The sequence below is a fragment of the Phyllostomus discolor genome, chromosome 2 (assembly GCF_004126475.2).
Source record: "Phyllostomus discolor isolate MPI-MPIP mPhyDis1 chromosome 2, mPhyDis1.pri.v3, whole genome shotgun sequence".
NCBI classification, from domain to species: Eukaryota; Metazoa; Chordata; class Mammalia; order Chiroptera; family Phyllostomidae; genus Phyllostomus; species Phyllostomus discolor.
The window spans coordinates 185,379,342-185,394,866 of record NC_040904.2 but is presented as its reverse complement, the minus strand read 5'-3'; the positions used below and the strand labels follow the sequence as shown (position 1 = coordinate 185,394,866).

The 15,525-nt window shown below is 35.6% G+C and overlaps 1 protein-coding gene and 1 pseudogene across 21 annotated transcripts in view; both read left to right on the top strand.

Moving 5' to 3' along the window:
* PLEKHA5 (pleckstrin homology domain containing A5) overlaps positions 1 to 15,525 on the top strand; it is a 202,009-nt gene that overhangs the window by 176,400 nt on the left and 10,084 nt on the right. For 13 of the 21 annotated variants that reach the window (XM_036019279.1, XM_036019277.1, XM_036019276.1 and 10 more), the window contains 6 exons: positions 6,535 to 6,636; positions 7,181 to 7,292; positions 8,313 to 8,359; positions 9,130 to 9,318; positions 10,149 to 10,266; positions 14,015 to 14,133. In XM_036019279.1, the coding sequence (XP_035875172.1) occupies positions 6,535 to 6,636; positions 7,181 to 7,292; positions 8,313 to 8,359; positions 9,130 to 9,318; positions 10,149 to 10,266; positions 14,015 to 14,133 (687 nt within the window). The remainder of the gene's footprint in view (positions 1 to 6,534; positions 6,637 to 7,180; positions 7,293 to 8,312; positions 8,360 to 9,129; positions 9,319 to 10,148; positions 10,267 to 14,014; positions 14,134 to 15,525) is intronic. The other 8 variants (XM_036019285.1, XM_036019282.1, XM_036019287.1 and 5 more) reach the window with 1 other exon arrangement.
* LOC114512888 lies at positions 4,743 to 5,331 on the top strand (annotated as a pseudogene).

Here is a 15,525-nt window from a genome sequence, read left to right as displayed (position 1 = left end):
ACAAATCTGTATCTTCTAACCATAGTCCTGAAGACTTAGATCTACATGGATCTGAGTATCCGTTTTCTGGTTGTTATCCTATATAATTACTTTCATGAGTGTTTTGCCTTTACCTTCAGCATTATTCAATGACCATTACAACCCCTCAGTATGTTCTTCTAAGACATATCTTAATAATAGAATACAGACTATGTTATTCATGCCTTTATGTGAATTTACTCATATTTGCAGCTCAAGGCTACAAATGATGCATAACATCTGGGTACATGTTGGGTACTCAGTGGACATTGAATCTATTTAAATTTGAATGAACATTTATGCAAGCAGAATCTCAAAGGAGTCCGCTGATTCTCTCACAGTTGATTCAGGACACTGGTTCAGATCCAAGTTCTGAGGTGTAAGAGACACAATAACACCAGAGGTATAACATCAACACATCCCCAGATCAAAGCTTGGCTTCAGAGAATATCCCCTCACCTGGTTGGCCACTAAGGTACATAAAACCAGGATTAACACAAGGTAAACATGTAAAACAATATTCCCTTTAAGTTTTATTTAATTTTTAAAACCATCTTTCTTCTCCATAAGCCCCGTCCATCCAACACACCCACATGCTTTAAGCGCATAGTGCCTTTGTGTTCTGTCCTTGCCTCCGGTTTATCTAAACCCAATTAGAGAGAAAGGTTATTAAAACAGTTCCACCTTAAAATTTTTCAGTGTGTAACTCTCAGTTTGGGTTCTGTTCTGCAAGCAGAGCCTGAGATGAACTGGGTTCAGAAAGCATTTTGGGAAGATGATTTCAGGAGTGTGGAGGGTGAGACAGGGCGAGGGAAAAGCTGATAAAGGTTTCACTGCTGAGTTGGTTACCATTGTGGGCAACAGGGTTTTTGATTCCACTGAGGACTCTGAGAAGATGTGTAGAATGTTTCAGAATTCCCCAGTGAGAGGCTTGCCAAGGTGACATGACTAATGAGGAGCAGAGGCAGCACCTAAGTCAAGGATTTAATTCTAGGGCTTCTATACTTTCTGCTCCACTTCACTGTGCAGGCCTGTGTACTTTCTGGAACTTAAAATTTTCTTAATCAAAAGTCTGAAATTGGAATTTCAGACCTCAGAAAGCAAATATAAAGGCCCCCAATCATCCTGAATCATGTGAGGTCTTAAGCATTTATCCACTGTAAAATAATATCAATATATGAAATAGTAATAATCGTGAATATTTATGGAGCAGTTATTATGTACCAGGTTCCATTATAAGCGCTATACATGCACTTAATCCACGTAATACCCCTTAGATGTGGGTGCTATTATTAGTGTGTTAAAAATGAAGAACTGAGACACAGGCTTCCCGGGGTTACATGGTGAGTAAGTATTATGTAGACTTCCATTAAACTTATTTGTACTCTAAACTGCATGCTTCAATAGATAGGAGGACTATGAGTAAGTGGAGATTTGGGGCTAAAGTGGGTAAACTAGGTTTAGAATTGTACACTTGAAGGGGCACGGAACCTGTGTAAATGAACCACCTCGGGGAGAAGCTTACACTACTTGACTTTATATAGTCATTTTTAGTGGAATAAAGAGCTGCTGAGAATTGTGGTTACAGCAAAGTATGATTCCTTATAGTAGACCTGTCGACATCCGTGAAATGTCATGGAACATCCTTGGAAAGATTTTAAGACATATTCTAAATTTTCTGGTTATTTCATAATTACAAAACAACATTCCCCAAAAAGAGACAGCCAGATGTGATACACCTCCTGATGTGCTGCCCAAGAACGTACCTGGCAACACTCCCCAACGTACGTTTGCCAGAAAATCAAATGTGACTCTCAGAAAGCCTCCATATATAACTACAAATTTATAGGAAATAAAGGAAACAGAAGAGCATGCTGAGCAATACCATAGGAATTCAATTAGCAAAATCTAGAACAGGAGAAATTCTACAGAAAAGGGGGTTCATTTTCTTCAACAAATAAGTAGCAAGGGGATGGAGGGGGAGGAAGGGGTTGTAATTAAAAATACTTTCAAAGAGTTAGATATTATTGATTTAAAAATTAAGAATTTTTTTCTCATTTTGGTTTCTTTTATTTAGAAATACATACTGAAGTATTTATAGATTTCAAAATGATAGTTTCATAATCCCACAGGGATAGAATATGGGTGTTACAGATGGAATCAGATTGGCCATGTGTTGATAACTGTTGAATTCAGTTCTGTGGCTGGTGGGCACTAATTTTGTGTGTATTTAGAAATTTCTATCATGTGTGTCTGAGAAAATTTTAAAGATAATCCACACAAATGTTAACAAGTATGTAGCATAGTAATGTCCTTTTTTTAGTCTTTTCCTGTGTTCCAGCATTTCTACTTTTATAATTATAAAAGTTCATTATATCTAAAATTGTATGGTAAGAAGTAACCACTTCCTTTGAGATAGACTATAGTTTTGTTTCAAAGAGAAAATTAGAGGGAAAACTAAAGATATACATTAAAGATATAAATAGCCAAAAAGTAGAAGTACTGTAATTATTACCATAAGCTAGAAATTTAAAACATAGGTAGCTCTGTAACTGTGGCTGATTTAATTGATCCTCTCTCTATGCAATTTCAATTTGGTCCCTCTTAAACGTCCTTTTAGGTTTAAAAAACACCACCATAGTCATTATTAGTATAGTAAGGTGTGTCATGTTGTAAGTAGTGGTTTTTACTTGAGATGCAGTTATAAGGCAAGTATAAAGTCATAGAAGACAAATGCTCTTTTTTAAAAAGAATTATTGAAATAACTAAGCACTTTTTAAAAATCTGTGCCAAGAAATTTTTACATCCTGAAAGTAAAAATGAAATCAGATTAACTTTATTTTAATTGATCTAAAAAAAAGCAGTTGTTTCTAATACCCACTTAACAGAATTGTTAAGGTTAGGCAGTAGTGATTTCAATTTTCAAAAGATTTAATGATTTTTTTTTGCTAAACTTTCAAAATACAACGTTAAGTTTAAATACTGCAATGCTTTAATTTTCCAAGAGTTAGTAGTGGACATTAATCTGTAATATTTAAAATTGAAAAGAGTTATTTGAAGATTACTGTAAGAAATTAATAAGTATTCATACTACATGTATACTATTGCCCTCTATCCATTTTGAAACTGAAAATCCGTCAATTAACATTTCTTAGATTAAAACTCAGAAGCACTAATTAAAAGGCAAACCCAAAGTAAACCAGTCTCTGTTAGCTCTAAGCATAATGTGGTTATAATTCTTTACTTATTTAAGCACATTTTGTAACCATTTGCCCCAAGTGGATTACATTATAAATAGCCATTGTTTCTGGATAAGAAAAGGAAATTCTTACTACATAAAAAACTTGGAAATGAATTATTATTCCTAATTCTTAATGAAGATCACAGTATGTATCTGTTATAGCTCTGTAGTTAGATTTTAAAATCCTCTTTTTTCTTTTCTTTTTTTTTCTTTTTTTTTTTTGGTAGCCTGGGAATTGATTACATCTGAATGTTGCAGACCTATTTGAAGGTTTTTGGTCCCCCTACAGTGGCCAAGTCTTATAGTACAGATTATAAGGAAGCAACCAGTTTAAAATGTACTTGTTCCGTGCCCTAAATTTAGGCCAGGTTTTTAAAGTCCTCTGCCATATCTGTAACAATCCCACACATGCGCACATATTTTTTCCCCTTTGTTAGAGTATGGCATATTCTCAGGAAAGTACACCAATAAGCATGCAGATGTGGCTCACATCCATATCAAGACGCTGAATTTTACTAGCAGGCCGGAAGCTCCGCTCCCAGAGACTACCTCCGCCCAAGAACACCACTACCCAACTTTCAAACTGTGTATCAGCTTTGCCTGTTTTTGTATCTTAATAAAGTGTGGTCATATGGTATATACTCTTTGGCTTCTGAAACCTTCTTGAGTTTCATCCACGTGGTTGCAGAAGTCAAGAGTTAATCCTCTGAACTGTGTGATGTAAAACTTCACATTTTTATTGGAAGCACTGTTTCCTGACTTGTACATATGATTTTAAGATACTTGTGTATTTGAAAATCATTACCCCTTTTAATTTCCTTGGTGTACCTATATATTGTCTTGAAAAGAAAGCAGTAATGTCATATGTAAAAATTTAACATTGTACTTGTAGAACCCATTGAATTCTTACATGAAATTCTCAGGCAGGTGTTAGGAAACCGCTGCTGTGCCAGTGCCCCCTTCCCGTACCATCCTGTCAACTTGTGTTCTGCTCACCCATAGTCCTGTTTGAGGCGTCAAGAGGTAAAAGCAGATGGGAGGCCCGGCAGCATTGTGAGACTCAGGCCCAGTAACAGTGTCCATGGCAGGACTTTTCAGGTTAGGCAAATTGAAAGTATATTATGTTTCTTCACCCCTAAAATATTGGTAATCTCTAGTTTTCAATCTCTATTTCTCATGTGTTCCTATAAGAAAGACAAAGATTCCCACCATCCTAAAATTCTTCTACTTAGATGCCTCTCCAATACCTTTGGGCCCACCCCGAACTCTGGCCTTTTAGCAAGAGTGGCTGGGTGTCAGCTGGGCAATACCATCTTCCGTCATCACTGGGCTGCAGTTGGGTTGATTGTTCTCATTCCCTATCCACCCTCCAAGCCATCAAAGACCCACTATTTACGCTTGCATTTTTTGTGATGTGTATAAATTAGAAGATGGCTAGAAGCTGTTTATATCCTTGTTCATTCAGGTAAAAAGTTGGCTGAAACCAAGTCATAAGTCTAATATTTATTCAATATAGATAAGATAAAAATCTGTAGTTCTTGACTTCTTTCCACTCATCGCCACCTCTGCCAGCTCCCTGTAATCCTGCCAGCATGTCTCAGGCTGACTTTGACAGCGCTACTGAGGAGAGTAAGTACCTCAGGACCAAGCCAGCAGACGATGAGATTCTGTCCATCCACAGCCACTACAAACAAGCAACTGGGTGTGACATAAATACAGAACGCCCAGGGTGTTGGGCCTCAAAGGCAAGGCCAGGTGGGATGTCTGGAATGAGCTGAGAGGGACTTCCAAGGAAGACGCTATCAAAGCTATCAAAGCTTACTTCGGCAGAGCAGAGGAGCTGAAGAGGTGTGGGGTCTAGGGACTGGGTGTGGCTGCCAGCCCTGCATTTCATCTAAACTGCCGGTCATCCCTTGTTTTTCTGATGCTGCCGATGGAGTAGAAGAGCAAATCAACCCTCTCCCTGAACCCTGTCCAGGCTAGACTCTAGCACACTAAGGAGGCTGGAATGCTTACTGACCTTGCTGAGTAGTTTTTGTCTCTAGGTCAATTAAAACTTCATTTATTATTTTTTTTAAAAATCTGTAGTTCTTTATTACTTTGCTTTTTAAAATTTAATTCATTATGAAATCTGTTTAATAGGCTCCTTAAGCTAGCTACTTAATATAGAAATGATGAAAAACTCTCCAATGGTTTATGTCTGCTTTTCTAAAAAGATGTAATTCATCGTGAAACCTGCTTGAAGAGATGTTCAATTCACAAAGCAATTACTACAAATGACCCAAATTAAGACTTTTAATTTTTTAAAATATGCACCTTGTATAATTTTTCATTGCCTACATTTTTAAAAGTTACTCTAAGCTAGTTGTAGAATACGCAAAATAAAATAACTCTTTAAAAGAGATATTCTAGGAACTTGAGGTATCTTCGTTTGTTTGTTTGTTTTTTAACTAAGATGATTTTGAGTAACCTTCCTTCTACACTCAGCACCCTCTTTCCTGTGCCCAGACTTGCTGCTATTAAACTCACATTGCCCAGGAAGGTTTTGTTGGGAGCAATTCAGGCAAGAACTCCCTGGTCATGGGAGAGGTTCTTGGACAGGAGTTACTGATTCACTCACTTTACAGCTGTACTCAGGAAATACTTGTTGGTTATATTCCGTGTGCCAACACTACAGTAGATAACTGGTAATAAGGTAGTAATCAGATATTGTCCCTGTGCCTAGTTGATCAGTTTGTCAACCTCACATCACTCTGAAACATCTGAAGAGTAACTACAACCCATAAAAGAGTGCAAACACTCCCACAAAAGAGCTTTCCTGAAACAGTGAAATGATCGTGTAATTTGCACACTGGTAGCATCATTCCATAGTCAACAGATAACAAGTAGTTAAAGACCATGTATGGGGGTGATGGTTTTTCCAGAAGAGAAAAGTATAGGTGGGTGGTGTCTTTATGGAATCTCCATGGATTCGCTGGCTTGTTTAGTTAGCTGAATTATGTTTATTACATTACTGTAAATTACTCATTACTGTGAAGTCAAGTCATATCAGGCTTCTAGTGTTGTTGAAAACCTAACATGCTAAAATACAGCCTATTTACTATTTTTATTCATGGAAAAATTTTAATCAACTCATATAAGAAAGTGCTTTAAACAATAAAGAAAAATGAGTTACAACTTTTTTTTTGCCCAGTATAAACTATATAATAATTGCAATGATAACCACATAAAGGCACACTTTCTCCATTAGAATAATTAAAACTCTTTGATTTTAGGAACTGGAACGAGCATGGAGAGAATATGATAAGTTAGAATACGATGTAACTGTCACCAGGAACCAGATGCAGGAGCAGCTGGATCGCCTTGGAGAAGTTCAGGTACGAAAGTGTCGTGTTTTTACATTGTTTTAACCGGTACCAATACCACCCACCCTGTTAGATTCATTTATACCCATAACAGTTTCTATAACATTGGCTACCTAAGACCTGGGTTTGAAAACTTCCAATGAGAGGGATTGTTCTATCTCACAAGATTTCCCATCTTACATTGTTTAATAAAAGTTCTTTAATCCATCAGGTACATGGTGTGAGCCCTGAAGCATTCTGTGCTTCTAGCTAACTGTATGTCACTTGGTACTGAAGTGTTGAATTATAAATGAATTTATCAAATAATGCATATTTTATCATTTTATATAAAATTCATTGAAATTTATTCCATATTAAATGCTGCTTTTTAAAACAAACCTATATGTAGTCTATTATCTTGACTGATATATTATTCGGATAGGGGACAATATAGCACCACGTGGAATACAGAATCCAGTTTCAGGCAGATCTGGAATCAAGGTCTAGGTGTTAGTTTTCTTATTGATAAAATGGAAGTAAGTTTTTTCTTGTTCGTGGTCTGTTTTTTTCTTGACAGACTGAATCAGCAGGAATTCAGCGTGCACAGATTCAGAAAGAACTTTGGAGAATCCAGGATGTCATGGAAGGCCTGAGTAAGCACAAACAGCAAAGAGGCACTACAGAAACGGGTAGGTTAGCTTTTCTGCATCGGGTCTGCAGTCATTGTCCACAGTTTACATCTAAATGGGAGGACACAGGGAATGGGGTTACTTTTGTTTTCATAGATTTTCAACATCTGAAAACAAGCACTCTTTTTTTGTGGTCGTATACAACTTTCTAAAGTAAAAAGCAGCCTCACCCACTCAAAAATAAATCATGGTTTTGTGTGTATTGTAATTATAAAAAACACAAACATTGGTTTGATTTTATGAGTTTTTTCCCCCACAACAAAAAATAGAATCATGCTATACTTATTTTCAACCATTTGCTTTTTTCTCCTTAACTATAATACAGTAATTGCTATGAAAGAGTTCTTTGTATAGATACACTATATCCATTTCTGTGGTGACGAACATGGCGTTAGGTTTGGGGGTTGGTTGGTTAATTGGTTGTTTTTTTCCCTGTCATAAGCATGCTATAATGAACATCATTGTATCTGTAAATATAAACACATATGCTGTACTTAAGAATTCCAAGTGGGAAATGAGCACGTAATATCCATTTTGATAGGCATGCCACACTGCTCTCCCAAAAGACTGTATCAAAATGTACTTAGACCAATAAATGAAGAAACTCATTTCCCTATACCCTTGTTTAAATTAGTTGTTTTAATTTGTATTTTTTAAATTCATTTAAAATTCTGAAGATTTAATTTAAATTAAGTGAAATGAGCCCTGACTGGTGTAGCTTAGTGGGTTAGGCGTCATCCTGTGAACCAAAAGCTCTCCGGCTGGATTCCCGGTCAGGGAACATGCCTGGCTTGCGGGCCAGGTCCCCAGTTGCGGGTGTGCAGGAGACAGCCAATCAGTGTTTTTCTCTCTTGCACATCGATGTTTCTCTCCTCTTCTCTTTCTCCCTCCTTTCCCCCCTCTCTGAAAGTAAAGTCCTTTAAAAAATAGAATCTGTAAAATAAGTGAAATCAAATTACTCTTTTTTCTGAAATTTCAAAAGATATGTTTAGTGTAAGTTGTTTTACAATTTTTTAACAGGTATGACAGTATCAAGGCCTTTCTCAACAGTTAAGTACAAAAATGAGGTAAGTTTGGATTGTTTGTCTATAAATTATTTTAAGTATTTAAAACGTGAATTAGAGTTGTCTTCTCTACTCATAAAAATGTTTCATAAATATATTCAAATTATTGTTTTGGTCTTAAAATTTCACTGGTTCAGTAATTTGGTACTTCTAACAAATGTGATTTTTCTTCCTTTAATGTAAAAAATTTAATCACTATTATTCATCTGTGTTAGAACTTTAACATTGTCGTACTTTTTCTGATATAAGTAATTTGAATACTTACGTTGTAATACTTGGTAAAATGTGTAGGATGATTGACAGATAAGTTGGCTGTGTATCATGCATACCATAAAGGAGTTGCAACTGCAAAGAGATACTGTCAACCTAATTGAAAGAATCTGTGGTCTTAATTATGTATAAAAGCCAATCAAAAAGAAGTGTTTATCTTTTTTCCCTTAAAAATTACCCAAAAAATTAGGCAGTAAGATTTCCAAATTAACTTTTTTCTTCTGTTTTTAAAATGAAATATAGTAGTACCATATATCTGTTCAGATGTTGAGCTTCAGAGTAAAGCTAACCTATGTGTTACCAAGAAAAGATTCAAGCATATTTCAAACCATATTGGCTATCATAAATATTTTGGGTTTGCTTTGCAATATGAGACTTTCGGCTTGGCAGTGTCCCTTTAATTATCTTAAAGTTAATTTAAGTTAACTTACCATTGCAAAGAATTTAGATACACTTAATTCAATATGCTTATCTAAATAAGGTGACTATTCTACAATCTTTAGGAAGAGGAAGTAGTCCCACCTCGTCCTCCACTTCCTCGGTCCTATGACTTTACAGAGCAGCCTCCCATAATCCCCCCTCTGCCCAGTGATAGCAGCTCCTTGCTCTGTTATAGCAGGGGCCCAGTCCATCTGCCTGAAGAAAAGAAGATTCATCAAGTTCAAGGATATACAAGAAATGGATCTCACTGTGTAAGTGGCTACGGTAGCCACAGAACAATCAATTATACATACCCTGTCATTTTTTAAAGTGAATTTATTTTACATTCAGACTTGTTTTTATTATAACACCAATTTTAACCAGTGATTTTTTGTTTGTTTGTTTATAATGTCATTTTTGTTTGTTTTTCCTGTTTTGGTTTTATCATTCTCACGTTTTAATATTTTCACAATTTTAAAATCTTTCATGATTTATCTTTCGTAAATATTTTTCTAAAATGGTTATTTTGCATTTGTCTGAGGAGTCATAATTTAAATATACCATTTTGGGATATCAGAGACAAGTGAAATCTTTAAATCAGAAAGAAGCAAGAAAGAAAAAGATGACTAGGAATGATAAAAGGGTTGGGATGAGCACAGTCCAGTCTAAGAAACCCATTAGAGGGTGGCCATGGCCAAGGAGAGATGTTACCCATGGAAGCTGGGAATAGAAGGTTTGGGGTTAAACAAATCAGTGTAAACTGTAACAAGCAAGGAGAAGAGAATAAGGAAAAAATAGTAGGGCTAATTGAGTTAATATGATGTAATTGTTTTCAGACCTCAGTTATACTATGATAAAAATGTTCTAATGATGTTATCCCTAAGAGGAATATTCTTAATTTTAAAACCAAAACATTTACCTGTTAAAAATATCTCATCTGTTTTTTTCTACCTTACTTGTAACACCTATTAATCAATTGTGTTATACCCAAGATAGCTAGCTGAGGTTTTAACTTTTAGAGTTTGATATGAGTCTTTATAGGTAAACATTTTAAAAGAAACTTGTAGCAGTTTTTTTGTAATTACGTACCTTCATTTCAAAGGGTCCAGATTATAGACTCTACAAGAGTGAACCAGAGTTAACAACGGTAGCAGAAGTTGATGAATCTAATGGAGAAGAAAAATCAGAACCCGTTTCAGAAATGGAAACTTCAGTTAAAGGTCAGTATTTCGGATGTTTTATCGCCATGTTCTTCAGACATTTTAGCAGTGAGTTCAGTTTTCATGTTGACCCAGTAGTCGTGCAGGTCCACAGTGCCTTATCTGAAAACTGTGGAATCTGGTAAGTTTTTGAATTCAGAAGTATTCATGTGTTAGAAAAGTGACATGATGCATGAACCACATAGTACATGTCATCCCAGCTAGGCCTGATAAACCCATCAGTGTCTCTGGGATATTTATCCCAAGTGGGATAAAGGCTAAAAAGTTTCATGTCAATTAGGGTTGGGTTTTACTGAGAAATAAGTCCATGAAAAGAAAGGCCTTTTTCCATTTAAAAATTGTACATAAAAGATTAAAGGCTGAAACAAATTTTTAAACAATTTATATAAGATGAATAAAGTTATCCATAAAATAGTACCCTTACTGGGTGTACTCTGATTTTTTTTATACTTTTTTTAAAGATTTTATTTATTTTTAGAGAGGGGAAGGGAGGGGGAAAGAGAGGGAGAGAAACGTCAATGTGTGGTTGCCTCTCATGTGGCCCCCACTGGGGATCTGGCCTGCAACCCAGGCATGTGCCCTGACTGGGAATCAAACTGGCAACCCTTTGGTTCACAGACCATGCTCAATCCACTGAGCTACACCAGCCAGGGCTGATTTTTTTTTTTTTTTTTTAAGTGCTGGTCATTTTCAATATTGTAAAGAAAAAAGGTAGGGGGAGGAGGGCATTCAGGATTAAAAACTTAGAGAAGACCAGTTACAAAGCAATGTTTAAACCTTGACTGCATTATGGTTTGAAGGGAAAGTCTCTAAAGACATTTCTTAAGGCAATTGCAGAAATTTGAATATGTTCTTGATATTGTCTAATAGTAAGTAATACTATGTGGTCATGTTATGAGAATTAGGAAACACTTAGAAGAATAATTGTAACTTACTCTAATTGAAAACAAATTGGATTCCATCAAAATTAAAAACTCTGCCCATCAGAATGGGAGAAAATATTAGCAATACATATACCTGACAGAAGGCTTGTATTCAGAATATTCTTTTAAACTCTTATGAATCAATAATAAACACAGACAAGTCAATCAAAAGTAGATAAAACACTACATATTCAAAAAGTTTACAATTCTGATTAATGGTAAAAGAAATGCAGTTTTAATGCAAATTAAAATCACAATTTACATCTTCTAGACTCTAGAGTGACTAAATTTTAAAAAATTACTAAGTGTTGGTTAGGATGTGGAGCACTTGGAACTCAACGCATTCCCAGTGGTGGGATAGGATAAAACAACAATTAGTTTCTTACAAAGGTAAACGTGCAATTAGTATAGTGAACAATTCCACTCCTGTGTCTTTACCTAAGAAAAATGAAGACATAATTTCTCAAAAAGACTTCTACAAGGATTAATGAAGCTTTAATTCATAATAGAAAAAAACTAGAAGCAACCATATGTCAGTCAACAAGAGTGCCGGTAAACAAATCTTCATACAATGGAATATTCCTCGGCAATTAAAAAAAACTACTGATAAATGTACAACGTGTCTGAATCAACATGTATAAACATGAAAAAAAAAACAACTGTGTTGAATGAAAGAAGCCCAACACGAGAGACATGGTATATGATTCCCTTTTTTGAAGTTTGAGACGAGGCAAAACCAATCCATTGGTGATAGCAGAGAAGTAGCTGCCTTTGGCAGAAGGGTGGGATTGACTGGAAGGAAACTGTGGGGTGGCAAGGGTGGTCTTTATCTTGTTTAAGCTGACCCCACAGGCATACATTTGTCAAACCTCACCCATTGTACACTTAAGATCTGCACACTTCCATGTGCATTTTGCCTCGATAAAACCTGAGAGGTCGTAAAAACAAAGCCTGGGAGAGTTTGCCATGTACTGATCATCAGTTAAGAGAACTCTAATACTTCAGGTAGGAGGATCTTAGAACTAAAATATTTGACAAGAGTTGCCCATGAAACAGAAGAGGCTCGTTAGTATTAACATGTTCTAAGGTCCTTGTACTTTTCCAGAGAACTGTAATGATCCTGACTAACTTTAGACTTTAAAAGTTCAGTAAACTATATTGTCTTCCAAACTTGTAGGGAGGCAACCTGAACAGTAGTCCAGAAGAAGAAAGCGTGGGAGAGAAACAGAGAAGTGGACAAAATGCAAAGCAAAAAACAAGTTGTCAGAAGTAAACATAAAAAATATATCAGTAATTACAACAAATCTATTTGAACTAAATGCTTCAGCTGAACAAAGATTGTCAAACTGCTTACAATTAGAAACACAGCTATATAGTATTTACAAAAACATCTAAAACTTCAGTTTACAAAGAAATTGAACATACTGTTGAGTGAAACCATCAAGTTACAGAAACATACATAATATATAATTCAGTATCCATATAGGTTAACACTATGTAAAACTAAAATAGTATATTTTTAGGAATTTAAATATTACAGAACTATAAAGAAAAGTAGGGGGAAGATACACATGTAACTTAACAGTTACTATCCATGTGACAAGACAGGGAAGAAGAGATTTAGGAAGTTGAGAAAAGGCCACTGAAGGTTGTGATGGTGTTTCCCAAACTGGGGGATAAATGAAAGTGAAGAAGTTAGATGATCATTCGTTCCACCAATGTGTGTGTTTACTCATAAAAAACATAGCATCTGAAATACATTCTTGAATACAGTTCAAATTCTTCCTCAAAGTTTTGCCTCTTTTAAAACTTTGGCTGTTTTATGTTAAAGTCCTCATCTGTATAGTTGTCCATAGTACACAGATCAGTTGTGGTGTATTTGTAGCACATGACTTAAAGTAGGGCTTTTTAAAAAATGGACCACTGGCTGACACAATAGAGGCCTTTTCTTTGTTTGAGTTGCAAAATTACATGTACCGTGTATCAGTTCAATTCTTCACATTCTCAAATATACCACTTCATAATATAAACACCTCTCAAGACTATACTTTCAGGGCTCATTTCTATAGTTCATTATAATATAAACAACTCAGTTCATAAATAATATTACGACTTAATTGAGTGGCCCTGAATGATTGGTCTGTTTGTCTTCTCAAGAGGGTGGGGAATAAGACACTTTTTTTTTTCCAGTTGATGTGAGTTTCTTTTGTTTGTTTGTTTTCTTCTTATAAAAGAGAAAGTGACAGTACTTACCTGTAGTTAACTATTGTTAACATAGTGTGTTCTTTATTGAGACAGTAAGTACAGTGTAGTTGAAAGAGACCAACTGAAAACTAAAGACGTTTAGGTGAACCACTTAAACCTGGGCCATTTTTTGTCATCTGTCTTATGTGAGAGGATTAGATTAAGGCACTTTCAACCCCTAAAAACATGAATGCTTTGTGAAGAAGCAGAGCAGCAACCAGGGCTAACACAGAAGCTCTAGGCCATGCTGCTGATGAGCTGTATGGACTGAGGAAGCAAATTAACCCATTGCTGCCCTCCATTAACCTTTTCTTTACAGGGTGGTTGTGAGGATATGTGATCCATTAAGTATACTAAATTTTTAATATCTCAGTCTGTAGAGCCGTATTGCCAACCCTCATTCTAAATTTGTCTGGTAATACGATTGGCTAGCTTACTAAGAATAACTGATGGAAAGCTACTGCATTTTCCGTGGCTCTTTTCAAACAGTGAATTTGCCTTGTGATTTTAAAAGCCTCAGTAGTTGAGTATGTCGAAGACAGCAATGCTGTGTGAGAGATGACTACTGTTTTCATTTTTAGGTGCCCACTTTCCTGTTGGAGTGGTCCCTCCAAGAACAAAATCACCAACACCTGAATCTTCCACAATAGCCTCATATGTAACCTTAAGGAAAACTAAGAAGATGATGGATTCAAGAACGGTATTTAGATAGAAATTAATTTCTAGAAGGATTCTGATACCTTGTTATTGCTTTCTTATCTATGTTTCCATATTTAATGTTTTATCAAAAAACTTGTTACATACTTGTTAAGAAAAACTAACCTTTTAAAAATACATGTACAGGGAATTAGCACCTCAGAGGACAGACCTACTCAATACCTAACCTAGGTTACCTTTGATCACCTCTGACATGGGGCTGAGCCCACAGTTTGTGGAACCTCTTCTCAGATAACTGTCCTGCATTATATCTCTTGACACTTCTAGCATTTTCCTTGATGAGAGCGATGCATATGTCCTGTGGTCACCTAAGTGAATGGTTTCCAAGCTAACCTGAGTTTGCAGGGCCCCTTTCAACTAGTAGAATTGGAGCGTGCCAATCCTCTGGTTACTCTGAGAAATGTAAACTGGGGTTGGGAAATAAATCCCATATTCTACACCTTCATCCGAGATCCATTGAATTCAAACTGGCTCTAACCAGTCCAGTCCTCTTCTTCTTAGGAAGATTCTCAGGGTACTTACCTCCCTTTTCACCAAGTAGTCCCAGAAATTTGAGCTTTTCATCTTTATAAAATCTCCCCTACTTGGTATGAGATCATTTTAAGATATGAGACTGAAAGGTACTACAAATGAATGAGTTTATGGTTATCCTTGAAACCTATTGATGTATAGCTGCAACATATATGCCAAAAAATCTGATAAATCTATAAGAACTATAATTAGTACAAAACTGCAAAGACCTATAAAATTAATTATTATAGAATAAAAATAATAGCTATGTACCAATATTAACATTAGTGACCATGGTTCTATAATACTATTGTTTGTTCATAGAGAATTGGGCATTTTTTGCAGACTGGAGAATGTGTTCTTTGGAAATTGTAATGCTAAAGTAAACAGAAAAAGGACTAAAAATGCATGTTGAGATCAAGGAGAAAGATATTAGTGGATTTATATTATTTAACTGTCTTTTTTTATATAATTCTTAAATACCAGAAGAAAAGACTTCTACATAATGAAATACTGGGGGAGAAGTATAGAAAACTATAGTTACATAATGTTGGTCTAAGGAAGACCTTTATAAGCAATACCAAAAGAAAATAGCTGCAATATAACAAACAAGCTCCATAGTATATGAGGGATAAATATAAATCATTTATTTTTAAGGATTTTTATGGAAAATATGAAACAGTTCACAAATAAATTAAAGTTGCTCAATCCCAATAATTTCTAAATTGCTACCTGAGCTTCCCAAATGAGAGACTTACTTCCAATCACAATATTGAAGAAAAGATCTAAAAATTATTAATATCCAGCTTTCAAAAAGGAGAAAGTAGCCCTGACTGCTGTGGATCAGTGAATTGGGTATCCTGCA